At 33.1% G+C, this 26,621-nt stretch overlaps 1 protein-coding gene across 1 annotated transcript; it reads left to right on the top strand.

Moving 5' to 3' along the window:
- Positions 1–9,308: 9,308 nt before the first annotated feature.
- Positions 9,309–26,415, top strand: LOC110018595. The gene is made up of 3 exons (XM_020715951.1): positions 9,309–9,653; positions 19,031–19,085; positions 26,267–26,415. The coding sequence occupies exons 1-3, from the start codon at positions 9,462–9,464 to the stop codon at positions 26,287–26,289; spliced, it is 270 nt and encodes an 89-aa protein (XP_020571610.1). The 5' UTR covers positions 9,309–9,461; the 3' UTR covers positions 26,290–26,415.
- The last annotated feature ends 206 nt before the right edge of the window (positions 26,416–26,621 follow it).

The raw sequence follows: 26,621 nt of genomic DNA, 5'->3' as shown, positions 1-26,621 counted from the left end.
AGCTTTTTTTTAAACTTTAATTATTTACCCATCTTAAGTTAAAACCCATCTCAACAAATCCCTATTATTATGTTTTCATGCTGTATTTTATTGTGAAAAAAAAAAAATTAAAATACTTTAAGAAAGTGTAATGTAATTGCGAGGAATTGGTTGGTTGAGATACGCTAGATAAATGGAAGTTGAATGAGTATATTTCCTTTTTGCATTTCCCCTTTCTTTTTTAATAAAAAAGCTAAGGAACAACAAGGCTGTTTTGATCAAGTATATTTATTGTTATTTGAGGTGAAAAAGAATAAGAAGACCAAAGAGAAGGAGAAGGAGATTTGTTCTTGTTTGATGGAACAATGTATTTTTCATTCTTCAGTGGTTAACTTACTTCTTTTCGATGATCATTTAATAATTTTGTCTTTGTTTGGTTGTTCGATCGATACCCGACCTACAGTTTGGTCGTTATCTAGGTGTTATGTATTGAGACTGATTTGGAGACCATCTGACATGCTCAGGGCTGAAGCAAAAAAGCCGACACTTAAGCGTCGGCCTTTGGACGCATATGCACACATTTGTGGGCGCTACAGAGGAGGGGGCGCCTATGCGCACTCCTTTAGGCACCCAATGTTAGGTGCAACTTTTCATTTCTCTAGAGAGAACGACACTTAGATGCCAAGCCCGAGCTCCTATGCACCCATGGTAGTTATCACATAGTTTTTAGTTTTAAGGGCTGATTTAAAAAACGTATAGTGGTTTTCCTTCGATGCATTCTTCAGTGACTTCTCGATAAAGGAGGGAAGTGTCAAAGAGGAGAATTTCGATGATTTCGACTTGCGTTTCTTGGTTGGGATCGGAGAAGGAAGAGTTTGAAGTGATGCCTTAAAAGTATTCTTGTAAAAGGAGAGGAAATTATTGTTGTTGCGAGATCTAGATATACCAGTTTATGTGGTATATATATAAACCAAACAGAAGAATGATCGACAAAATGAAAAATAGAACGAGAAAAATCATGCCAGAAAAGAACAACACAGCGGAACACACAGATTTACGTGGTTCGAAAAATTGCCTACGTCCACGGAGTTGCATAAGATTTACTATTTAAGGAATTTACATCAGTCATCACCTCGACTTACAAGAAGAATCTCTCACTCTTTGTTTCTCTCTCTTCTTCTTCTCTCTGTTCTTCTCTCTCTATACCGAGATACACTACCGAGATACAGATACACCAAAGAAAACTCCACACCGAGATACACTGAAAAAGAAAAATTTACAAGATAAATAAACTCAATTTATCTTCTGTCACAAGCCACCAAGAAGAAGCCTAGGGAGAACAATCTTCTTCTTCCTTCTGCCGCAAGGAACTGCTCCTCTTTACACTTTTCTTCCTCTATCCCAAGGAAATCGAAGAAGAACTTAAAGCGTGAGCAAGGAGAGCCATCTGAAGATTTTTTCACGAACTGGAGGGAGAGAAGAGATGCTTCACTTCACAAAAGAGGAAGGCGGGAGTGGTTATTTATGAAGAGGTGTGACTCTCCAAAGCAAAGTAACCGTCGAAGCATAGTGAACCGGGCTCCACCATTTCTAACAATTCTCCCACTTGGAGACCGCTACACAGGCTGCAACATCTCCTTCCTCAAACTGATATCCTTCACTGGCGGTGTCCCCTTTTTCTTCAACATGTATCCTCCATATTGAATTCTCCATCTCTGCAACTCAAAGCCTCTGTCTTCACTTCAAAAGACCAACTGAAGTTGTGCACAACTTCAGTTTTTCAAGAGTAACACCCTCAGTTAACATATCAACAGACTCCACATAGGTTTGTACTTCCAAGCTATTTCCTGGGTCACTCTTGTCTCTTCTTACAACTCCCACTGAATGGGCACATCCTGCCTCTGCTGAAAGCCTTTTTCAACAAGTATAGTCTTGTACCTCTTACTGATATTACACTCAGTCTTCACCTGGTACACCCCCTTGTTGTGTAATGTCTTCTTCCATGGTGGAAGTTCTACCAGCTCCCTCTTGCTCGAGCTTTCATCTTGCAAGATTTCTTCATAGCTCTGTAGTTCTTCAACATTTGTCTGTGGAACAATAGGAATGGGTGCCCCAGGCTAACTTTCCTCTTCACTTTCATCACTGTCCTGCACTGTGGCCTCTGGTAGATTTTCTATCACATTCAAAGCCCCTGAATCCAATATCAAGTCTTCAACAAAACTATGAACTGTCAATAATAGTGCATCTTGTGATTCTTCAGATATCACATTTGTTCTATCATTCTTCATCTTCTTAGGATTTCTGCAGTTCTTCTTTATGTGGCCAATATTGCCACAATTCTAACAGGTTGGTTGCTTACTAAACTTTAATTTTGATCTCCCTATACTTGAGTTCCTATCATGTCATCTCCCTCTGAAATCAACATTCAGTGCCGAACTCGAACCCGAGACCTCGCCAGAATCGAGACCTCGAACCCATCCACTTTTTTCTACAAACTTCCTTAGCCAAAATCAAATCACAAATATCATCGTATTTCAATTTAGATTTACTTGCAAAACTGCTAACTGCTGTCCTCATGACTTCCCAACTATCTGACAATGATGCCAACAAGATCAGTGCACATATCTCATCATCAAAATCAATTTCCACAGACGACAATTGATTTGTGATAGTATTGAAAACATTCAGATGTTGAGCAACAGAAACACAGAAACACAGCAACAGAAACACTTTCCACCATCTTTAAATTGAATAACTTCTTCATCAAATACACCTTTTTATTCACCGATGGTTTTTCATACATACTGATAAGGTTGCCATGAGATATGCAGTCGTATTTTCCTTGAGGACTATGTGTGCAACGGACCTCAATAGGGTCAATCGAATAACCCCCATAACTTGTCGATCCAACAAATTCCATTCAGCCTCATCCATCCTTTCAGGTTTTTTCCCCAATAACAGAAGATGAAGAGTCTTCCCATAAAGATAATCCTTTATCTACATTCTCCAATAACTAAAATCTGTGTCATCAAACTTCTCGATCCCTGAAACCTTCACTTCATCTGCAACTATCATTCTTCCTCAGATCCGAAACCACAAACCACGCTCTGATCCACGCTCTGATACCAGTTGTTGTTGTGAGATCTAGATATACTAGTTTATGTGCTATATATATAAATCAAACAGGAGAATGATTGACGAAGTGAAAAATAGAACGAGAAAAATCACACCAAAAAAGAACCACATAGCAGAACACACATATTTACGTGGTTCGGCAAATTGCCTACGTCCACAGAGTTGCAGCGGATTTTACTAGAGAAATTTACACCAGTTGATCACCTTGACTTATAAGAGGAATCTCTCACTATTCATTGCCCTCTCTCTTCTTCTCTCTCTGTTCTTCTCTCTCTATACCGAGATACACCGAAGAAAACTCTACACCGAGATACACTAAAAAAGACAAACTTACAAGAGAAATAAACTCAATTTCTCTTCTGCCACAAGCCACAAAAAAGAAGCTTAGGGAGAACAATCTTCTTCTTCTTCCATCTTCTTCCTTCTACCGCAAGGAACTTCTCCTCCTTGCACTTCTCTTCCTCTGCTTCAAGGAAACATTCCTCTATCCCGAGTAAACTGAAGAAGAACTCAAAGCATGAGTTCAATACCCAAGGAGAGCCATCCGAAGCTTTTATCATGAATAGGAGGGAGTGAAGAGATGCTTCACTTCACAAAAGAGGAAGGAGGGAGTGGTTATTTGTGAAGAGGTGTGACTCTCCAAAGCAAAGTAACCACCCAAGCATAATGGATCGGGCTCCACCATTTCTAACATAAATTGAGTGTGTTCTCTGTAAACTCTCTATTTTGCATGGTGGAATTTTCTATTGGTGTGGCTTTGTAGTTTTTCCCCATTCTCTCATTATTTCACATTAAATTCTCATGTGCTTTTATGGTTTGCTTTGTAGTGCTTCTAGTCATAAATTTGTTCTGATTTTTGTGAATCTACACAATCCTATTTCGTGGAGTAGTTTAATATTTTGAGTGTAGGCCCCAGTGAATTTTGGAAAGGAGATTCTTCCTCAAGTTACTTACTCTCAATAAAGCGGTATCAAAGAGGGGTTCGATTCGAGTGATAGCATAAGCCGATGAAGCAATGCTCAAAGTGGAGAAGATGCAAGAAGAGAATTAGTTGTATAAAAAAAGCTTTACATGCCACTACAAAGAATTATAAGGAAGCTTAAGTCTATGTCGCGTTCAACATTATAAATGAGAAAATTATGATGGATCTCATAGCGACACTAACCAAGATGTATGAAGAACATTTTGCTTCAAATAAAGTTTTTCTAATGAAGAAGCTATTCAATATGAATATAGTAGAAGATAGTTTAGTGGCAGAACATATGAATAATTTTAATACTGTGATGAGTCAGTTGAGTTATGATGGGATCAAATTTGATGATGAGGTCAGAGCAATCGTGATATTATCTTCATTATCGAATAACTGAGATGGTTTGGTCACGATAATGAGTAATTTTTTAGAGAATTTAGTTGAACTTTGATGACATTGTGAGTTTGATGCTGAATGAAGAAGTTCACAAAAAAATACTAAATGTTGAATCATCAGGTTTTGCATTGAATGTTGATAATAGAGGAATGAATCATTACAGAAATACGACCAGAGGATGATCCAAGTACAAAAGAGAAAAGTTCAATTCAAGTAGAGGAGAAAGATGAATGCAATAAGAAAAGACATTTCAAGAAGGATCACAAATCTAAGGAAAGCTGGCGGTGAAGGATAAGAAATGAGTCTCTCTACAAATGTTTCAACTAGTGAACTTTAAAATGACTAGCTGATAATATACCTAATCAGTACCAAATTTTGGATAGTACATATAGGTGTTTCTTTTTCATGTTTGCCCCAATAAAGAGGTATTAAAAAAATATACTTGGTCTGATCTAGGAAAGGTTTATCTGAGAGATAACAATATTTGCAATATTGTAGGAAAGGGTGATGTCGATATCAGGTTGTCAAATAGAACAATCTGGAAGCTTACTAAAGTTAGAAATGTTCCAAGTTTGAAGAAAAATCTTAGCTCTTTGAGCCGGCTGACAAAGTCAGGACTCGTGACTACTTTCATAGCTGATTCATAGAAGGTGACTAGTGGGGCACTAATGATGGCTTGGGACAACATTGAATGTGCCCTTTATATGATCAATGACATTGCTGATTTCATTGATGTGGCTTGAACCGGGGTACATGCAGGTTTGTGGCAATGTAGGCTTGGTCATAAGAGCGAGAAATGTTTGAAGTCTCCACTTTATAAAAATAAGCTTCATGGTTTAAAATCAGTTGATTTGGATCTATGTGAATACTGCATATATGATGAGTAGAAGAAATTTTCTTCCTTTAAGAGTGGGTCAGCGGTGAAATCAATGAAACTAAAGTTAGTGTATACTGACGTAGAAGGTCCTACTCCAGTACAGTCCATTTGCGGTTCTCACTATTTTATCATGTTTATTGATGATCAGACAAGAAAAGTATGAGTTTATTTCTAAAAGCAACAATTGGTTGTATTTAAATTCTTTAAGAAGTGGAAGGCTATGGTAGGAAACGAGACATGCTTGAAGTTGAAGTGTCTCAAATTAGATACTAAAGGCGAGTACTGTAATCAAAAGTTTTGGAATTTCTGTGCTACATTTGTGGGGGGGGGGGGGTCAGGATTGAGTTCACGTTCCTCAAGCATGAGTTCACTGTCCCAAAGATACCGCAGAAGAATGGTGTCGCTGAACACATGAGCAAAATATTCACAGAGCATGCTAGGAGCATGTGGCTGCATGCAAGCTTGCCAAAACAGTTTTGGGCTACAGTAAACACTACAATTTATTTGATTAATCATAGTCCATCAGTACCTTTGGAGGAAGGCTTACCTGAAGAAGCCTGGATGGAAAAAAAGGTAAATCTATCTCATTTAAGAGTATTTGGATGTTTTGCAAATGTGCATGTTGATGCAGGTTCCATGAGCAAGCTTGACTCGAATTATGTTAAATGCACCTTCATTAGATATAACTCAGATGTATTTGGGTACAAGTTTTGGGATTATTAGAATCAGAAATTCATCAAGTGCAGGGATATCACTTTCAATTAAATGGAGATGTACATGGACAAGGCCAGAACTCAGGACATCCAGTCAGCTACTTCTAAAGAGTCCAAGTATATTGAGATATAAGGTACTGATTATTAGGAGGATGATGAAAGGAGAAATGCTTAACTAGAAGAAGCAGTGGAAGTTCTTCAGTCACTTGCTACTGAAGTCAGGACATCCAATCAAGTGATACAACTTGTACATAGGTATTATCCTTTACACACTATTTGTTGTTGACTGATAGTTATAAACTAGAGTGCTTTGAGAAAGCCACTCAAGTTGAAGATTCAAGGAAGTGGGAGTTTGCCATGGAGCCATGGATGAAGAAATGCAATCTTTGGAGTCAAATCAAACTTGGGATTTGACGTTACTACTAAATGGTAAAAGAGAACTACATAGCAAGTGAATCTATAGGCAGAAAGAAAAGTTAGATGGTAGCAAACTCTACAAGGCAGAACTTGTTGTAAAGGGTTTCGAACAAAAAGAAGAAGCATAATATACAAGATCTTTTCCCTAGTGGTGAGAATGATGACTGTTGGGGTTATGCTGAGTCTGGTAGCAGAGGAAAATCTGTATTTGGATGTAAGAACAACTTTAATACATGGAAATCTAGAGGAGGAGCTAAACATGGTGCAACCACAAGGTTACAAGGTTCTAAGCAAAGAAATTTTAGTCTGCATATTTAATAATAATCATTATGAATTGAAGCAGACCTCAGGATAGTGGCACAAAAGTTTGACAGTTTCATGTCAGACAAGGATACATGAAGTTCCAGACAGACTAGTGTTGCTTCATCAAATACTTTGGTAATTATTAAATCTTGCTTCTTTTGTATGTGGATAATATATTGATTGCAAAAGAAAATATGGAGAAAATTAAGGACTTAAAGAGTTAGTTATCAAGTGAGTTCGAGAAGAAGGATTTAGGTGCAACCAGAACGATCCTCGGGATGAGAATCAACACGGACATGAGTGCAGGAATACTGAAGTTGTCTCAAACAGACTATGTTGAGAAGATCCTACAGAGGTTCAACATGGGAGAGGCAAAACCAGTTTGCACCCCCTTAGTTATTCACTTCAAACTATCTAAGGAGCTATCTCATATCTCTGAAATAGAGCAAGCACATATGGAAAAAAATCTATATGCATTAACAGTTGGAAGCTTGATGTACACGATAATTTGTACCATACCAAATATTGCATATATAGTGGGAGTGTTCAGTAGATACATGAAAAATCCAGACAAACATCATCAAGAGGCAGTGAAGTGGATTCTCAGGTATTTGATGGGAACAGTTAAAAGTGTGCTTTTTATTGAAATGCAGGGATCATTCTATAGGAATTTGTTGATTCAGATTTGGTAGGAGATGTGGATAGTAGGAGAAATACAACAAGGTATATCTTTATTTTAGGGAATGCAACGGTGAGTTGAGTTTCCAGGTTATAAAAAATCTTTTCACTTTCAACTACGGAGGCCGAATACATTGTTATCACTAAGGCTAGCGAGGAGTTCATTTGGCTACAATGTTTCATGGCAGAATTGGGAAAGGAGCAGGTTATTAGAAAACTCTACAGTGATAATATGAGTGCAATTCGTCTTGCTAAGAATGTTTTTTTTCATGATAAGGTGAAACAAATTCATCTAAGGTATCATTTTTTTCGCTCCCTCCTAGTAGATGGGTTGTTGTTCTTGGAAAAGATACACACAGCTCAGAATCTTGCAGACATATTGATGAAGGCTGTTACTATTGAGAAACTAGAGCCATGCTTGATATTAGTTGGATTTCATAAAAGTTAAGACTGGGGGTGAGCCACACCTTGTTACGCAACCATTATACTTGACTATGAGGGCGATTTGGCTAGAGGTGCAGGTATAAAGGACTAGTGTTGGGTGCAATCAGTCTCCAAGTGGGAGATCGTTATGTATGAAGATAGATTTGGATACCACCACAAATGCTCAGGACCGAAATAGAAAAGTCAATGCTTAAGTGCCAGTTTATGGATGCATATGCACCATTTATGGGCACCAAGAGAGGAGGGGGCGCGTCCTAGGTGCCCAATATTAAGCGCATATTTCCATTTCTCCAGAGAGAACCACATTTAGCCACCAAGTACGGGTTCCTATGGGCCCGAACTAGTTATCACACGGTTTTTTGTTTTATGGGTCGAACTTCAGGGTAGTATAGTTGTTTTCCTTTGGTGCGTTCTTCAACATCCCAATGAATAAGAAAAGTGTTGGAGAGGAGGATTTCAATGTCTTCGATGTGTGTTACTCGCTTTAGATTGAAAGAAAGAGTTTAGAGCTGGGACTTGTAAGTTTTCTTGAGAGAGGAGAGGAAATTGAGTGTGCTCTCTGTAAACTTTGTTTTTCATAGTGGAATTTTTTTGTGGTGTAGATCTGTGATTTTTTTTCAATTCTCGGGTTTTTTACGTTAAATTCTCGTGTGTTTTTTTTTGTTTATTTTGTTGTGTTTCTGTTTATAAGTTTGTTCCGGTTTTCTCAAATCAACGCGATCTTATTCCGTGATGTGGTTTAGATTTCGAGTCTAAGCCTTAACGAATTTTGGGAAGGAGATTCTTCTGCAAGTTACTTTCTCCCAGAACTAGGTTGGTCTCGATCGATATCTAACATCTAGTTCGACCATCCACTAGGATGGTTCACCCTAGGTTTGCTGTTCGATCAATATCCATACTCTGTTTTGACCATTCTCTAGGCCGGTTAATTCTTGATTAGTCAGTCGCTCGATTGGTATTCAACCTCTGATATCTTTGTTTATTCTCATTAACCCCTATCTGGTGACACGTGCTCCACTATGAGTTGTATGCGAAAAATTTGACCAAGAGTATTTTATTTGTACAAATATAATATTTTTATCAAATGCTTATAATTTGGATCCAAGTTGCACAAGTAATACTTTACTACCATATTTACAATTCCAAGAAAATACGTTCATACTAGCATTAAAAGGAAAAAAAAAAAAAGGGTTTCGAGAGAATTTTGATCTCACAAAATTTAAAATTTGTTGACTTAATTTTAAATTAAATATAATAAATTTGATAATTATTCTAATTAAAATCCTCCCAGAAATTGCTTTTTTCCTTAATAATCCCTAATGATATTACACCCAAATTATTTATGCTCTTTCAAAATATTAATATTTGTTTGAAAAAAATTATGTCAAGACGCACCGATAGAAATTGGACAGGTTCATGACCACCTCGCCACGGGTCCAAATCTGTTTTCTTTCGTCTCCGTCCATGCGGTGCCGGTTCTTCCCCGCACCAAAACTTAAACCCGAAGACCTCTTCTCCATTTCTCCAGCTTCGCTGTAACAGTACTAAAATGGAAGAACCGAGAGCTGCTACTCTGCAAGGCCAACCGAAACCCCCGAATCCGGAAGGAGCGGAACCTGTCGCCGTTACCGCTAATGCCCCAGCTAACAAGAAAAGGAAGTCAGATAGTGGCGGATTCCACAACTCCGATTTCGTTAAGGTTCGCGCTCTGGTCAAAGAGCTCCGCCCTTTCTTCATGGAGGTGACTCTCTTTCTCGTTACTTAAACCTGGTTCAAATCTGGTTGTTTGTTATCTACTAGTTCTGTTTTTTTTTTTCGGCTCAATGGGCTATTTCTTTTCTTTGATTTTTGAAAGTCTAGTTAAGGGATGATTTAAGGTTAGTGGAGCTGGTGCATGCCCAGTAGGAACTTTTCGTAAAACTCATTTTTCATCCCATTGTTTTATTCCCAATTTATGAGTCTGTTATCTTCGTTTTGACAGGATTCAAAACATATGGAAATACACCTGGATAGTGCTATTTTAGTCATTAATAATGTGATATAAAATTTGCAATGATTCTCCAATAAATGTGCTTTGGCTGACAACATAAACATGCTCATGTGTTTTTATAATTTTTGCACCCAACTAATCTATGCAATTAGGGCTGTAATTGAGTTGAGTCGTGTTGAGTATATCATAGTTGGACTTGGCTTGGTACAATTATAAGTTGTTCATGTTCGGCTTGAGCTTGTGTCGAGCTTTCGCATTATTGTTAAAGCTTGACATGTTTAAAGTTTTCAATGTTTGCACTTGATTTATTTATGACAAGTGAACCAGTTTTAGAGAAGCTAATAAATGAGCTAAAAGTAAAATGAGTATCTAGATTTTCATATGAAAATATAATAAATAATTTTACGAATCTAAATAAATAAATAATTAAATAAATCATATCAAAAAAAGAACTAATATATATATATATATATATATATACATACATATATATCAATATATATGTAAGTATATATATATATATATATATATTCACAACAATGAATTTCAAGACATAAAAAAATATTGAAACAAGAGCAAAAAAAATTAAATGAAATAATATTACAAAGTAACTCATAATGTAAAATCATTCATCAGTTGTAGAAATAATTGAGAAAAAATAAAGATAGTTAGATCAAGCATAATAAAAAAGAATGAACAAAAGTTATGTTCACGTTTAGAATTCCATCATGTTAATTTTCAAATATTTAATAATTAATAATAAAATAAATTTATAATTAAAAATTAATCTAAAAATGTCATTGATATAATAGTTAATTACTATTAAATCTATAATTAAATAATTCATAGCTGATCAAATTTTATTTTAATAAAATATTTTATATGATACATGGTATGTTTGAGCTTAATAGCGAATATTTAACAAGTTACTTGTTGAACAACAAATAGCTTGTTTGTGAATATAAATGAACAAGTTTGACTATGTTCATGTTTAATTCATTGAAGATTTGAGTTTTAAAAAATTGTTCAAGCTTGTTTATTTACTAATTTGAACGAACATGATCGAGTCTTAATCGAGTCGTGTGCGAGTTGTTCATCGAGTGCATTGGTTCATTTACTACCTTATATGCAATAAATGCTTATATAATGTCCTTTACCTTTATGAGGCCTTCCATCTTAAGAACATGTGCATTCCTGTCCTCTATTAGTAAATTTTCTTTGCTTTTGATTACATCAATGTTTGCAAAACTTCATATGACTATAAAAGGCTAAAAATTTGGGCATAGCCGTACATATGGAGTAGTGTTTTTTGAAAGTTTATTAATATGCTTATATTATTTTTTTCATTTAAAAATATTTGGGGCATTTACCTGCATACCGCACAATTCTTATATTTTTACATGTGTAACACTTAAACTTTCATATTTACATGTGCACTTAAATCTCTAACATACATAAAAAAACCACAATTGCTAGCTTTTTTTAAGTGAAATACAGTTTTTATTTATAAATTTATGATACCAAAGTGTGACAAATATAAATATCAAACTCTAGGTGTTTGATTAAGTCAATAGCCTATGAAGGATATGTAAATACATAAGAATTGTGTTGTATGTATGTAAATTTCTCAAAAAATTTATATTAAGATGTTTATATATCATTTGTTGTTCAAATTATCTCATTTAATTTAGTTCAAGTTTCACTTAATTAGAATAGCCTTGATTACTGCGTAAACATGAATTGTCATAATTCAGCCACTTTGGAAGATAACCTGAGATGTTGTTTTTCATTGATTCAAAACTGGGAGGAGACATAAGGATTGTCCTCATTGAAAGAAAGAGTTAAAACAAGTTACCAAACAATGAATCCTCAAGTTAATGTTGAATCTTAAAATTATTTCAATGTTTGAATCCTCAGAGAAGAATATAGGAAGCCAAAATATGGGCTGCATGAAATTCTGATTGACTCTTAGTAGATTATGAATAAGAAATAAAATTTTGGGTTTAAGGAGGCTATCGGGTTTGATAATTCAATATTCTAAAATACCTCTATTATAGTTTATGATGATGAAGTTCTTTCTTGCACGCTATGTCCAATATAAGGCTTAGAAATTGAAATAAATTAGTTAAACTAAGTTACAAAACAATGAATCATCAAGTTAATGTTGAATTTTTAAAACATTTGAACTTTTGAATACTCATAAAAGAAAGTAAGAAGACAAAATATGGGTTGCATGAAATTCTTATTGAAACTTGGTAGATTATGAATAAGAAAATGAAAATTTGGGTGTAATGAGAGTATCAAATATGATAATTTAACAATGTTTTAAAGTATCCCAATGATGATTTGTAAGGATGAAGTTCTTCCTTGCACACTAAGTCCAATTTAAGGTATATAAATTGAATGTAATGTGCGATAATAAGTTACATTAAGTCCTTGAAGCTTTTGTACATATCCCAATGATGTGCGATAATAAGTTACATTAAAGTATCCCAATGATGTGACTTATTAAGTTACATTAATCCCAACTTTCTTCCTTGTACACTAAGTCCAACAATGAACCCTCAAGTTAATGCTGAATCCTTGAAGCTTTTGAATTTTTGAATCCTCAGAGAAGAAAGTTGGAAGCCAAAATATGGGTTGAATGAAATTTTTACCGACTTTTCATAGTTTATGTTTTATAATGCAGAATAGGCTATTTGAAGAAATATTCTTACAATTAAAAGTCCAAATTACTTCCAACAGCTTATTGCATGATAATTTTCATATAAGTAAGAATACCTTTTAATTCTATTTAAATCCAAAATGTAGATTTATAAAGAAATACACACACACACACACACACACAAACACACAAACACACACACACTTCAAGATTTCAAGATTTGAGATGTTCAGGAAGAAACAAATTCTATGTGTGATAAAGTAACAAACACTATTAAATAAGTGAAAAAAGATGTAATTGGAGAATCAAAAGAAATAAAAATAGTTGTTGGTGGAATAATAATGTGCAAGAAAAGATAAAATATCAGAATTTGTGTTATAAAAATTGGTTTAAATGTAAAATCTTAGAGAATTGGGAAAAATATAATGTGACCCATAGGGAGTTCAAGAAAATAATTTGTGATGCTAAAATTCTGTTTTTAGTGATCTTTATAATAGATTATATATCAAAGAGGGTGAAAAATATATGTGTAAACTAGCCAAACAATGAAAATAGAAGTAAATATTTAACTCAATTAAAGTGTATTAAAGATGAAAATAAAAGTGTTTTTTAAGAAAAAAAATATTCAACATAGGTGATAAATTATTTTGATAAACTTTTCAATGAAGTTTCTGAAAGTACACTCAACCTTAATGATTTTAAAATCATTAATCATAATAAAATATTATATTTTTACTATCGTATTAGTAAAAAAGAAGTTGAGGAGACCTCAAACAATGAAAACCAAGGATAGAAAATTAGTAGGACCTGATGATATTCCAATTAAATTGTGGAAATATTTAGGAGATTCAGGAATTTCTTGGCTTACCAAACTTTTTAATATTATTTTTAAAACTAAAAAATGTATGAGGAGTGAAGGAAGAGTATTTTGATCCCAATTTATAAGAATAAAGGGGATGCACAAGAGTTTGCAGATTATAGATGAATTAAGTTAATTTGTCATACTTTAAAATTATGGGAGAGGGTAATTGAACATATGTTAAAACATGTTATAAAAATTCTCATAATCAGCTTGGTTTTATGCTGGGCAGCTCTACTATGGAAGCTATACATTTATTGGGAGGTTTGATTGAGAAGTACAGAGAGAATAAGGATGATTTACACATGATTTTTATTGATTTAGAAAAAGCTTACGATAAGGTTCTAAGAGAAATCCTTTAGAGAGTTATAGAGAAGAAATGTGTTGATATGATTTATATTCATTTATATTCAAATATTCAAGTCATTAAAGATATGTATACTAGAGTTGTTACCTATGTTTAATTAGAAAGAGGATTGACCAATTATTTTTCTATTTCAGTTGAATTACCTCAGGGAATAACTTTAAGCCCATATCTTTTTGCTTTATTTAGGGATGCTCTTATTGGATATTTATAGGAGGATGTACCTTGGTGTATGCTTTTCGCTAATGATATTCTTCTTGTGGTGTAGGGCGTAAAAAATTGGCTCGAAACGCCAACACGACTCAAACTTGACTCGAAAAGTCTGGGTTAGAGTTGACCCGAATATTTTTCAAGTCGAATTCGGGTTAGAGAATTCGACCCGTTTATTATTTGGGTCGGGTTCAGGTTGAACCTGAAAACTCTAACATGACCCAATTTAGCATGAAGTTCGGGTCGGGTTCCAGTCTTAGTTTTCAACCAGTTTATTATTCGGGTCGAGTTCAGGCGGACCCTATTCAGGTCGAGTCATTTCGTGTCGGACCCGAATCCAACCCGCTGAACCGAATTGACACCCTTATGGTGGATAAGACTAGAGAAATAGTTCAGTATAAATTTTAATTATGGAGGTCTACATTGGAATCTAAAGGCCTTCGTTTGAGTATAACTAAAATTGAGTACATGGAAACTAATTTTAGTAGTGGTTCTAGTGGCAGAGTTGTAACTTTGGGTGATCAAATCATTAAAAGATGTAAACAATTTAGATGTCTTGGGTCTACTAATCTAAGCGATGGTGATATAGATGGGCATGTTGTTAGTAGAATTCAAGTTACTTGGTTGAAGTGGAGGAGTGCTTTTGACCTATTGTGTGATTGAAAATTACTGCTTAGACTGAAAGGAGAATTTTATAAGAATTTTATAAGATGGTGGTGAGAGATGGTGGTGAGACTTGCAATGCTCTATGGCGCAGAATGTTGGCCTTCAAAAGAGAAACATAAAATAAAGTTAAGGTTTGTTGAGATGAAAATGCTTAGGTGGATGATTGGCTTGACACTTATCGACAAAATGCGAAATGAATATATCCATAATAGTGTAACTCTAGCGGTGGACAAAATTAGAAATATTCGTCTTAGATGGTTTGATCATATTAAACGTCGATCATCTGATGATCCGATTAGGAGAGTAGATGTTTTAGATTCGACTTATGTTAAGAAAGTAAGAGATAGGCCGAGAAAGATTGGGCATATTTTATAAAAAATAATCTTAATTTATTATAATTAAATGAAAATATGACACTCAATAAAACACAATGAAGAAAAAAGGACTCATGTTGCCGACCCCACTTAGTGGGATATAGGCTTCTTCTTGTTGTTGTTGTTGTTGTAAGAAGATATATAAACTTAAATATTAATACTTATATAAGGTTGTTAAAATTGGATCAAACATAAACCAGAAGAATGAGATGTTTAAGATTTAATAATTAAACTAGTGGTTGAATCAAATGACATAATAAGTATTTTAATTATTTTAATTTAATTTAATGGTGTAATAATAGTAATAACCATATTAAAAAAAATAATTAATTAAAATAAAATTTTTATCTAATGGACGGGTCGATTTGAAGGGTTTACCATCTCGATAGTTTTGTTTTTACGAGACGCCTCATTCAAACCAAAGAATAGAAATGAGAGAACGACAAAGAGAGTAGAGAGTGAGGAGGAAGAGCGAGGGAAGGCTTAACGCGTGTGATCGAGGAGGAGATCTCGTAACTTGAGTGTACTTATGTGCGTCTTGGGAAAGGAAGACGACTCGTGCATGGATGAAGGAGGAAGCACCCTGCGACCCTTGCGTCTTGTGGAGAGGAAGACGATGAAAGCTTGCATGCTTTGTGTGTTGCTGGCTTGCTGTATAAAGGAAAAAGGAAAGGAGAAGACGCCTATGTGCTTTGAATCAAGTAAGAAGAGCCAAACTGAACATAGCTACATTTGGAAGGGTGTGACTAATTCTTGCTGCGAGGCAATCAAGGTTTTATCATGTTAATTATTGTATTTGCTATAGGTATTTATTAAATTTTAATATTAAGTTTAATTATTTCAGGATTTGTAAGCAACAAAACTTTTGAATTGGAGGGAGATGAAAAAAATATCGACATTAGAGATAAATATTTATTTGAAAACGTGTTTATAGCCAATTAAATTATTAGTTATTAATTATTGTAATAGGTTTTACTGTTAATTAAAATCAACAATCAGATACAGAAAAAATATTCAAATTTGGTAATGGATCACCTTGAAGGACAGGGTATAAGATAAATGGTTTTAAGTTTGATTTTTTTAATTTAGGTTTAATGTTATCAAAATATTAATAATATTTTATATTAAATTATAGCAACTATTAAGACCTAAGAGCATTGATCCTAAAAGATTTAAAGATAGGGAGTCAGTGGGATAATCAAGTAAGACTCGAGGTGTGTGATTATATTTTTAAATATCAATAACTTTCATATTTTTAAAAGTATGCTTGATTTCATTTATGCTCTAGTTTAATTAGATTTAAATTACAATATATTCTTTATATCGTTAGACAATAAAAATTTGCATGATAAATAGTTGTATATTAATTTTCTTTAAAACATCAAATTATTCCATGATCTTTAGAGTTATGCATGTTAAGAGTTTTACGTAAAATAATTGCATAGTGAATTACTTGTGAAATTATTATATTATTGCATTTTATTTTGATTCCAATAAAAATGAATTTATTCATTAGTAAATGAATGCAAGTGTCTCATAAGAAAGAATGTATGTTATGAAGAATAAAATATTGTATATATGAATGCTTGTATATGCATGCCAAGAGAAGTTCACCCTCTTATGGTACAGGCCAGGGGATGCCAATGTACCTTCATGCATAGATGTTATTCTATATGCCCAGACAAATATAATGTTTAGATCGCTAACTGCTATGTCAATGAGAGAATATCCGTTATGGGTGAGCAGACTTTTTCATCTCTATCAATCTTATAATTTAGTCACGAACCGCTTTGCCGACGGGATAATATCGGTTAGATGTGTGCTAGTTTATATTTTGATAGTGCTCCTAAGACATATGAAAATTAAGAGTATGAAGTATATTAAATTTTAACACATTACACCTTGAAAAATAAAATAAAACAAATGCATGTAGAAATTCTGGATTTCTTCCATGAGCAAACATCTATGAATATGTGCCATAAATTATTATATGATTTTCCAGTATATTTGGAGAGACTAACATATATATTGCCTTCTTTTTCTTGGGTTACTGTAGTTTAGAAATGTGATTACTCCACTGGATTATCTTAGATAATTCATTATATTGTTTTAATATTTTTTTAGGTTTTAAGCTTTTGAATAAGATAAATGCTAGAGGAGATAAATATTTATAGATGGTGATGATAAATTGAAAATTAATTTTTTATTTGATCAATTTCATTGTCTCCTTTAGTGACTCTTTCTATTATATGTGGATATTAAATTCTTAGTGATTTAAATAAAATGATTGAAAACTTAATTTTACTGTTTGACCGTTTGTTTTTGCCTTAGTTAATTCTAAGACCCACATACCAAGTCGTGGTAATAAGAATATTTTTATTAATGCGATATTTAATGTAGGATGCTTGACTCTTAAATATGTTGAATATGGTTCTACATTAAAATTTAGGACATGATATTTTAATAATTTCTTTCACATTTTTATCTAAATATTTAATTTCTAGCCATCAAATTAAAATCAAAAGGCCAAAATTGTTTTTTAAAACATGTTGGTTCTTAAAAAATTGGTCATGTTTATCAGTTTAACCGCCAGTTTTGGCTAGTTCTAGTTGGGCCTTTGCAGAAGTGATTTTGGGCTTGGAATAAAGAAGTCAGAGGACCAGTTCATGGTTGAATTGGTCAAACTAGATGGTCTGATCCAGTTTTTAAAACATCGTTTTCTCCTTGTAAATCACATTTAGAATTCAATCTTCATACTAATTTAAGTACTCAATGACTGTTTGGCTGTCTTGTATTTGATTTATCAATTGTTAAAATATTGTAGATTTACAGTATGTAAACATTAATCTTTCTTCAATGTCTATTTTTCTTGTCAACCCACATTCTGATTGGATGATTACAATTTTTGTTGTCTCACTGGAATCCTAGATACAATGTATTAGTAGCATGTAACATGTTAAAAAATTTTGCTTGCTATATTTAACTCCTCACTAATTAACATTCAAAGCTTATTTCAGGTGCAAATAACCAATTAAGAAAAAACATTCTATTCACATCCTTCACTAAAATTGGGAACATCAACCTTCACATTTTTTTATTAATTTAGATTCACGACGGCGTCAGTCTAGATGGATTCCATGATTTATTTCATGATGTGCATATTATCGATCATCATGATCATCACTTGAATAATATCTTCAAGAAGATCTTGATGCTTTTAAATGATCATTATGTCTCTTTAGTTTTTAAGATCTTAATAATCTTTAGATCCATATAGTCTCTAAGGATTGGGATGCTTAGGTTGGGGATGGTTACACTTTCTAATATCATGTGGAGTTTAGGAGGTGGACTAAAATTTCTATGATGGCATGCCCTCGAACACTGCTTCTAATTAATCATTTAAGGTTTCTTAAGGACGTTCAATCTTATATGATTGATTTTTTATGAACTCGTTAAGAAAAAGAAAGGCAAAAGACAAGCATCTCTAACTTGGCTCATTTGAAATCTTAGGTCGATTCCTCCAATTAATGTATCAAAATTTTTAATTATGTTTAAAATGTTTGTTCTAGATTCATTTGAACTCAATCATTTTTAATTTCGCTGGCTTTGTCTTGCGAATATTCAATTTGACTATAAATTTATTGAAGTCGGAGTTTAAGTGGTTATGAGTTTGAATGTGAAAGTTATGCATTGAGATTCATACTTGATCAATTGGGTTTCTCGTTGACTCATCAAATGCAAAATTTGATTGTATTTGTGAAGACAACAAAGAAATAGTATTGCAATAAGTATGCTTGGGTTGATTACTTTACGTCCTTGGTTTTTTTGCCTTTTTTTTCCTTAAGAGAATGTATCCTAAGTTTTGATTGGTAATTGTTAGGCACTTAATTGGACAAACTTTATATCATTTTGATCCGCCCATATTTTATGTACTTTTATAAATTTTAGACATTAAAATTCTGTTTTTTTTTTCTTTTTGTGTTTTTGAAGGTTTTGCATACTCCTGACTTCAGAAACAGCAAAGCAGCTTATGAAATTCAAAAAAGTAAGCTCAGTTCATTTCATCTATTTCTTTCTTATTAATCATTAATTAAATATTTGTGTAATGATTATAGAAGCACATACTAGTTCTCAAAGGGCCATACATTTTAGCTTTTTTTTTTTGTTAGAAATGTTGATAGCTCGCATTTCCTTTTCACTTTTGTTGATTTTGACTAAGCTAACGTTTTGATAGGTTAGGGATTCCCCTCACCCTCTTCCTTTCCCCTCTCTAGTTTTTTATTAATGCAATATTTCAATGAATCCTCAAATTACTTGCATTAGGACACTGATACAAGCTTCAGATTTTAATTAAAACTTGAACCGGTAATCAAGAGCGTATGTCTCATACTTCTAATTTACTTGTAAACATGTAGGACTCTGATTCATGTTGAGGATAACCATTTGTAGGTTCTTGGCCTATTTTTTTAAGTCGCAATCATCTCCAAGCATTTATGCTTAATCTTTGTAATAGACTACTGCAAAGCTGGTCTTTTTGTTTGCTAAGATGGTTGGTCTTTTTTAACAAAGATCTATTCTTCCTTTATTCTTTAATGTTGGAAATTTGCGGTTCCATGCCTGAATAGATATCTTACTAGCATATATAAACACTCACTTTTTACATACGCACGTAGGGGTTTAAATGAGTTGAGGTTAGCGAGCCCAGCGTTTGTAAATACAGCTTTGGCAACTTTGGCTCATTCAAAATTTTTTTTTTGTTTGAAATAGGTTCGTATTCAAAATTGCTCATGGATAGTATGTTCTTATTCGATTCGTTTTGAATTCATTTGTTCGTGTTAGCTCATATTAGGCTCAAAATTAGGTTGAATGATTTAAAAAATAATTAAAATTAACATATCTTTTAATACAACATAAAAAAGTAATATAAAAATTACAATAATATTAATTATTTAATTATTTAAATAATTCAAGCCAAAGCGAGCCCAACATGATTGAACAAAAGTTTATTTGTATTCGGCTTGCTTATAAATCGAGCTAAAAAAATTGTTTAACTTGGGCTCGTTTGTTTAACGAATGATTCGAACACGAGCTCTTCGCGAACGCCAAGCTTTTTTGGCATCCCCCTATATGCATTTAAATGAATATATTTAATGTGTTTTAGATATCACAAACAATTTTTTTTTAAAATATTGGTTTTGAAATACTCTTAGTTGCGAGAAAGCAAATGACTTCTAATTCATCCCAAACTCTTAACGCACGAAAGTTTTGATGAATCTTATGCATGGAAGATCATTTTCAAATATAAGAGCCACAGTTTTTTGTTATGCTAAAAATGATGGATAATTGTGATTTTGTGTTTTAGTTCCTTATACTTAGAATTAAGCATCAAGGAGGAATATGCAATTTTCTGTACCTGGTGGGTTTTGTACTCTGTCCTTTTCTCACTCAATCCTCTAATGAGTTTGGTTATCTGGAAATAGAAATGCAAGGACATGCGTTTGGGCTATCTTGAGAGAATAAAAAAATCTACTTCTAGAAAAGTAAGCAAAGTATTTGAGGCTTAAAAATGCTTCTTTTATTAATTGATCCTCAATGTAGAAAGTTGCACAAATAATCATGTCTAACAACAATCAAGCATATATGAATGTTTGCCTCACTTTCTAATTTTATTGTATTGTTGGGTGGCTCGGTGCAATGTTGAAGTACAAGATAGATACATAAAAACGAAAATGCAATTCCTTTATTGTAACCGTGAACTATTCTTAGAATTTTTAAACTTCATTAGAGAAAAGTTGTTCCTGGTAAAAAAAATTATTTTCATAATTAGCATGCAACTCATGTATATATGTTTAAGGACACATTAGAATATCGTGGATGAAAATAAAGCTAACGAAGCCTTAAGCTGAATGAGAATTACATAATAAATTAACTATTAGGGAAATTGAAGGAATGAGTTTGCGAACTTGTAGTTTGAGTTATATATGCATAAATGGTTCTCTTTATGAGGAGCTAAAAAAAATATAAAACCATCGACAATTTAATTTAAGCAAAAGTGATGATCGCTCAGGAAAAGCTAATTCTCTCCTTCAAGCCTCTTTAGATATTTCTTTAAGGTTGATTAGTTTGGTTTTAACTAGATTTTTCTTGATATCATGTCAGGATTTATTTAGCTTTGGTGGTTGAGAGACTTTTTTAGGCGTAATCTTACTTAATTTCCTTTTTAGGTTATAATACTCTCGATTAAGGAAACTGATTGCGCTCATATTTGAGGCTTAGATTTGATAGTCAGATCTGAAATTAATTAAATAGTGAATCGATGGGTGATGAAGGTAAAATCGATCAAGATTTTGTGGTTTTGTTATTTGAGGTATACAAACATCAAATGTCCATAAGCTTTTAACATTTAGGAAGCCTGATTATGAATCATGGGTTGACTTCCTCAGATATCTAGAACAGATCGAGATGAAAATTTATGCATGTGTCAAAGACATGCTTTTGAGATTTGACTTTGGCTAGTTCACAAGTATAGGACCGGTTGTACTAGTTTTACTGAATAGTTTTTAAGGCATGAAATATGATCATTTGCAGTTCAAAGGTATTCGGCATGACCAACAAGAGCCTAGGGGCATAACATAACCGTTAACTATTCATGAGTTTCAGTTTGCTTTGTAGAAGCATGGATAAGAAGCAACGGATTCAGTTGATGGCTTTAGTTTAGTGGCTTATTGGCAAGGGAGTTGGCATAAATTTAATTCGGGATGTGGTTTACATCTATTGAAAGGCCATAAGCGGGAATCACAATTTCGGGGGAAAGGAAAGCCTAGTGATAGATCTGATGACCTTATCATATAGTCATGATGTCCCATTTTGCTTAATTTCTCGAGTTTGTATTCTTAGTATTTTTTTTGCTAATTGGGATAGGACTTAAATTTGTTGAAATGCCAAAGTTTTGTTTTGATGAGTTTCTTGGCTTTTGCCATCCTATGTTTATAGAAAGACAACGAGCAAGACTTGCAATCTTGAGGGAGTGGAAAGCCCAACGATGAGATGTCCCATTTTGCTTAATTTCTTGAGTTTGTAATCTTAGTTTCTTTTTTGCTAATTGGGATAGGACTTAAATTTGTTGAAATGCCAAAGTTTTGTTTTGATGAGTTTCTTGGCTTTTGCCATCGTATGTTTATAGAAAGACAACGAGCAAGACTTGCAATCTTGAGGGAGTGGAAAGCCCAATGTTGAGCCTTTTGGCCTTACCCTTTATGAAATGTGACCCAAATTGTTTAGTTTGCGGAAATTATTGACTTTGTTATGCTAATATTAATTATAATGAGACTTACACCCGTTAGAGGGCCCAATTAAAGATTTTATTTTAATTGACATTCTAAACTTTGATAGGAGTGTTGTGACTTATTATTATTGCTAAGAGACATAATAGATTAGGACTTATGGCCTTATGTTTAAGGGTGGTCGACATAAGTTTTATTGTTCTGAATGTAGATTGACTTGTAAAAGATGGACCTTTCAATTGCATGCTTTGGATAAGACCATTAGATCAATAGGGAATAATAACGCCTGACTATGCCCTTGGTTGATTTGCCTAATCAATCAAGTTAACATTATATGCATTTAATTCTAAATTCAAGTAAATTTTAGTATTCTCTGCACATGTCGATGCATTTGACATAGACGTTGATGCATTAACATGATTGAATGCTATCATGTGTATTTTTTGAATGTATGGAATTGCATGAATGCCTTAACATGTTGTCACAATTTCAGAAAATATTTGAAGCACTTGCACTTATTATAAAATATATGTTTAAGTGATAAGGTTTATTGAATTTCTATTAGAAGTCTTGAGTATAGATATAACCTCATGTTCAATTTTGATATTAGACTTAAAAGTTGTCCCTTGTTCAACTTTAGGTTTAGGATCATGAATATTTGTAGTGTAGCTGCATATTTAAGGTCAACTATATCGGCTGTATGATCATTAATTGTAAATTTTCTTCATCATTTATTCATCAAAGGAATGTTTATGAACTATATTCTTTTTAATATGGTCATATTCAAGTGTGTGATTCCTATGCTGGCCCGTTTTTGACAGTTTTTAGAGAAAATGTTAATGAATTTTTTTAGAAATATTAAGCAGTGTCGTAGTTCTTATAAAATGATAGTAATATATCTCAGCTTCAAAAGATCTATGTAAGGCCTCATTTAATGACTTTATTTAGTTATAGTTTAATCTATAGACAAATGATGTTTGCAATAAGGTCTATACACCCAAGAAAATATCCAAACACATTATTGTCATCCTTTTTAAAGTTATTAATCATGTTTTTGATTCCTATGATCATTGAATGTCAAATCTTAAATTTAAGTTTCGAATCAGCTCATAGCTTTTATTTTTGCTGCAACCATTTGCCAAAAGAATTAATCATGTCGCATTAGTTTTTCTTTAGCAAATTTAACTATTTTAGGAATAAAGTTTTTAATAACTTTCAAATAAATGCTCCAAATTATCCATTAAGTTTGAAAGTTTCCTCAGATTATATATCTATGGAATGCAGGAATATGATTTTGAACCTAATATAGTAATTGTGATGAATTTTTTTCAAATTTTGACCTTAGTAATTTTATTTAAATTGCATCTTTTGTTGTTTTGTTAATAATTTCTAGTTGATGTTTTCATGCAACTTTAAGTTTTGATGCAAAATATAATGTAAGACATTCTAATATGCATAATTTCTTAATGTTGATCCTAGATGAATTGAACAAAATCGCACAAATGATGCTGGATTTGCAACCATAAACTTATAATATAGACAACTATAATCTTTTAGATGAATACAAAAATATATAAATATAAATAAATAAATAAATAAATAAATTTAGTTTTAAAAATTTGTCATTTATGAGAAGTAACACTACAAAATGTAGAAGTATGAAAAACAATTTTTGATTGAAAATTCACACTGCAATCACAAAAATTATATTGTATCAACTTAAAAATGAAAATCAATGACACAATCAAACAATTTTATTAGAAATTAAAGAATATAACTAAGAAAAGGTAAGAGTTTAAAAAAATAGAACAAAACCTCACACCTAACTAAGAGATAGCTTGACCAAAAATTTTAGTTGCTAGAAGGATTTGTATCTAGTCATAAATATGGTTCGCCAAAGTAAACTCGAGTATAAATTTTTTCTTTAAATGCCTCAAAACAACATATTTATTATTACAAGGTTATCTTCACATTTACTAATAAAAAGGTCGGTAACAAAATTAAATGCTTACAAAACTCATGAGAACTTAATAATAACTGGAAAATTCCATAACAAAAAGCCGCAAGAAGTGATCTTTTCAACTAAGAATGCAAACTATGGGCCACAAAAAAACCGGGAGTCATGTAAGGAAGCTACAAATCTCATTTGATTACAGCACTCGAATATTTAATAAAAGATCGCAAGCCACACAAGGAAGACACAGACCACAGTCTGCTATAGTATCCCAAGGAACTGACACTTAGAAGCATGGGGCAACAGTGGAGCTGTATCATCGGTCATAATGTATGGAGTGTGATCTTGGTTGTTAAGGATATAACACTCCTACACCAATATACATTCGGTTTATTTATTTATTTTTTTCAATCTAAATTAAGTATTTTGCTTATATGTATAATTTGTTTGCAGTTTTTTATGGTCATATATGTTCAACTAAATAGTGAAATTGAGTTTTCTGTTTGTCCAAGAAATAGAAAGTGTATTCCACAAAATTTGATGTGCTTATTTTGTCATACCTATATCCAACAAAGTTGGCTTCAGAATATTTTATTTAGTCAATTGTTTTTGTTCCCTTAGGATACCAAATACCTAATGAGTTTGTGCCAATAATTATCAAATTTATATTTTAACAGTTTTAAAATGCAATTCCTTGTGAGATGCTTGCTATTAGCAACCTTGGGTTTTCTGGGGCTTAATAGCAAGGATCCAATCATGTATTGACGGCAGTTTTCTTCTTCGTATCTTTATATTCATTCTTGTCAAGCATTCTCGGGACACTTGGCTGGATATCAATGAAATTTTTTGTTCTCAAAGCCAATTTTCATGATAACATTATATATATTTGGGTTGGCATCGTAAAAACAATTTGATGATTGCTTTATTTACAATCTAAGAAAGAAATTTAATTTTTCCTATCGTACTCATTTAAAAATCGCTTACCACAATCTTTGCAAATTATTCTCAAAGCAATATATTGGCCACACCAAAATTAATATCATGGACATAAATTTGCATTTCTAAAGATTTTTTTTATTGTTTTAATTTTATGTTAACACATCCTTCGACAAACCCATAATCTACAAGAAGTTTCACCTAATATCTCATTCTTGGTACTAGGAACTTGTTTCAAGCGATATAGAGACTACATAAATTTTTTTATTAGTGATTTGGAAGGCCAGAAATCGCTAAAGACTGGAGGTTGCTCAATATAAATTTTTTAGGAAATAATGTCTTTTTAAGTAATTCTCTTCTAACATCCTTCTGTACGAGTTAAGTGTTTAAAACATGCATAGGAGACTAAAAGTTTGTAGCTTCAATTCTTGTTTTGGGAGCAATGGTCTATTATATCAATTTCCTCATGTTGAGGAACCTTTACCTTGGCAATGGTGCATAAGTTTTTAATTGAGACGAGCCGGCTCGTGAGCTGCCTTTAACTTGACTCATTAACGAGCTCATGAGCCCAGCTCATTGAACCGCCAACTCGAGCTTGAGCATAGATTCGAGCTTGTATATTATACAACTTCGAGCTTTAGCTTAGCCTGAATTGGCTCCATTGCTCTTCGAGTAAGCTCGTTTATATTAATTAATTATTTAATCAATCCTATTTCACATATAGTAAATTAAATTTTTACTTTTCCATAAAATTTTAATATATTTTTATCAAAATTGAGCTTTCGAGCCGAGCTTGAGCTAAGGCCATATTGCCACGAGTTGAGTTCAAGCTCATGCTCGAGCTCGAGCTCTAGCAAACCGTAAATTCTCACCAGCCAAGCTCGAGTTTAGTGTTGTTTGAGCTCGATTCGACTCATTTACGCCCCTAGTACATGACCAATTCCATGAAGTCATGCATGTACCCTGCTCATCATCTTTTATTCTTTCACACACATCCATTTGACTTATAAGGAATTTCGCTAATTTTACTTTTGCCTTTATTTCATCAAGCAGGAGGAAACCTCGCTTTTATCTGAATAAATTGAGAACTCCATTCTGACTCTGGGAACAAATTTTCTGCCCTGTGAACTACTCAAATTGAGAAATTATCTTTTCTGTGTTACGTGAGTTGCCAGTATGATTGAAATTTATTTTCTGAAATGTAGTATGAATTGAAACTTAGGGATGAAGACCATGATGGAATTGACAAAGAGATTGACTGAAACGACCTCTACATCGAAGCCTGATAAAGTTCATGACCAACTATTGCATGGAGCTGTTATGGAGCAGAATGAGAACAAAAAGGTGGTAGTAGAGAAGCAGACTGCACAACCACAGCCACAGCCAAGTGAGGCTCTAGCTTCAGGAA

The sequence above is a fragment of the Phalaenopsis equestris genome, unplaced genomic scaffold, assembly GCF_001263595.1.
Source record: "Phalaenopsis equestris unplaced genomic scaffold, ASM126359v1 Scaffold000025, whole genome shotgun sequence".
Classification (NCBI taxonomy): Eukaryota; Viridiplantae; Streptophyta; class Magnoliopsida; order Asparagales; family Orchidaceae; genus Phalaenopsis; species Phalaenopsis equestris.
This window is presented reverse-complemented; position numbering and strand designations above follow the sequence as displayed.

Coding starts and splice junctions, on each gene's coding strand:
- LOC110018595 (XM_020715951.1), top strand. CDS start 9,462: ATGGAAGAACCGAGAGCTGCTACTCTGCAAGGCCAACCGAAACCCCCG. Junction 9,654..19,030: donor TCCGCCCTTTCTTCATGGAG/GTGACTCTCTTT, acceptor GTGTTTTTGAAG/GTTTTGCATACTCCTGACTT. Junction 19,086..26,266: donor AGCTTATGAAATTCAAAAAA/GTAAGCTCAGTT, acceptor TTCATCAAGCAG/GAGGAAACCTCGCTTTTATC.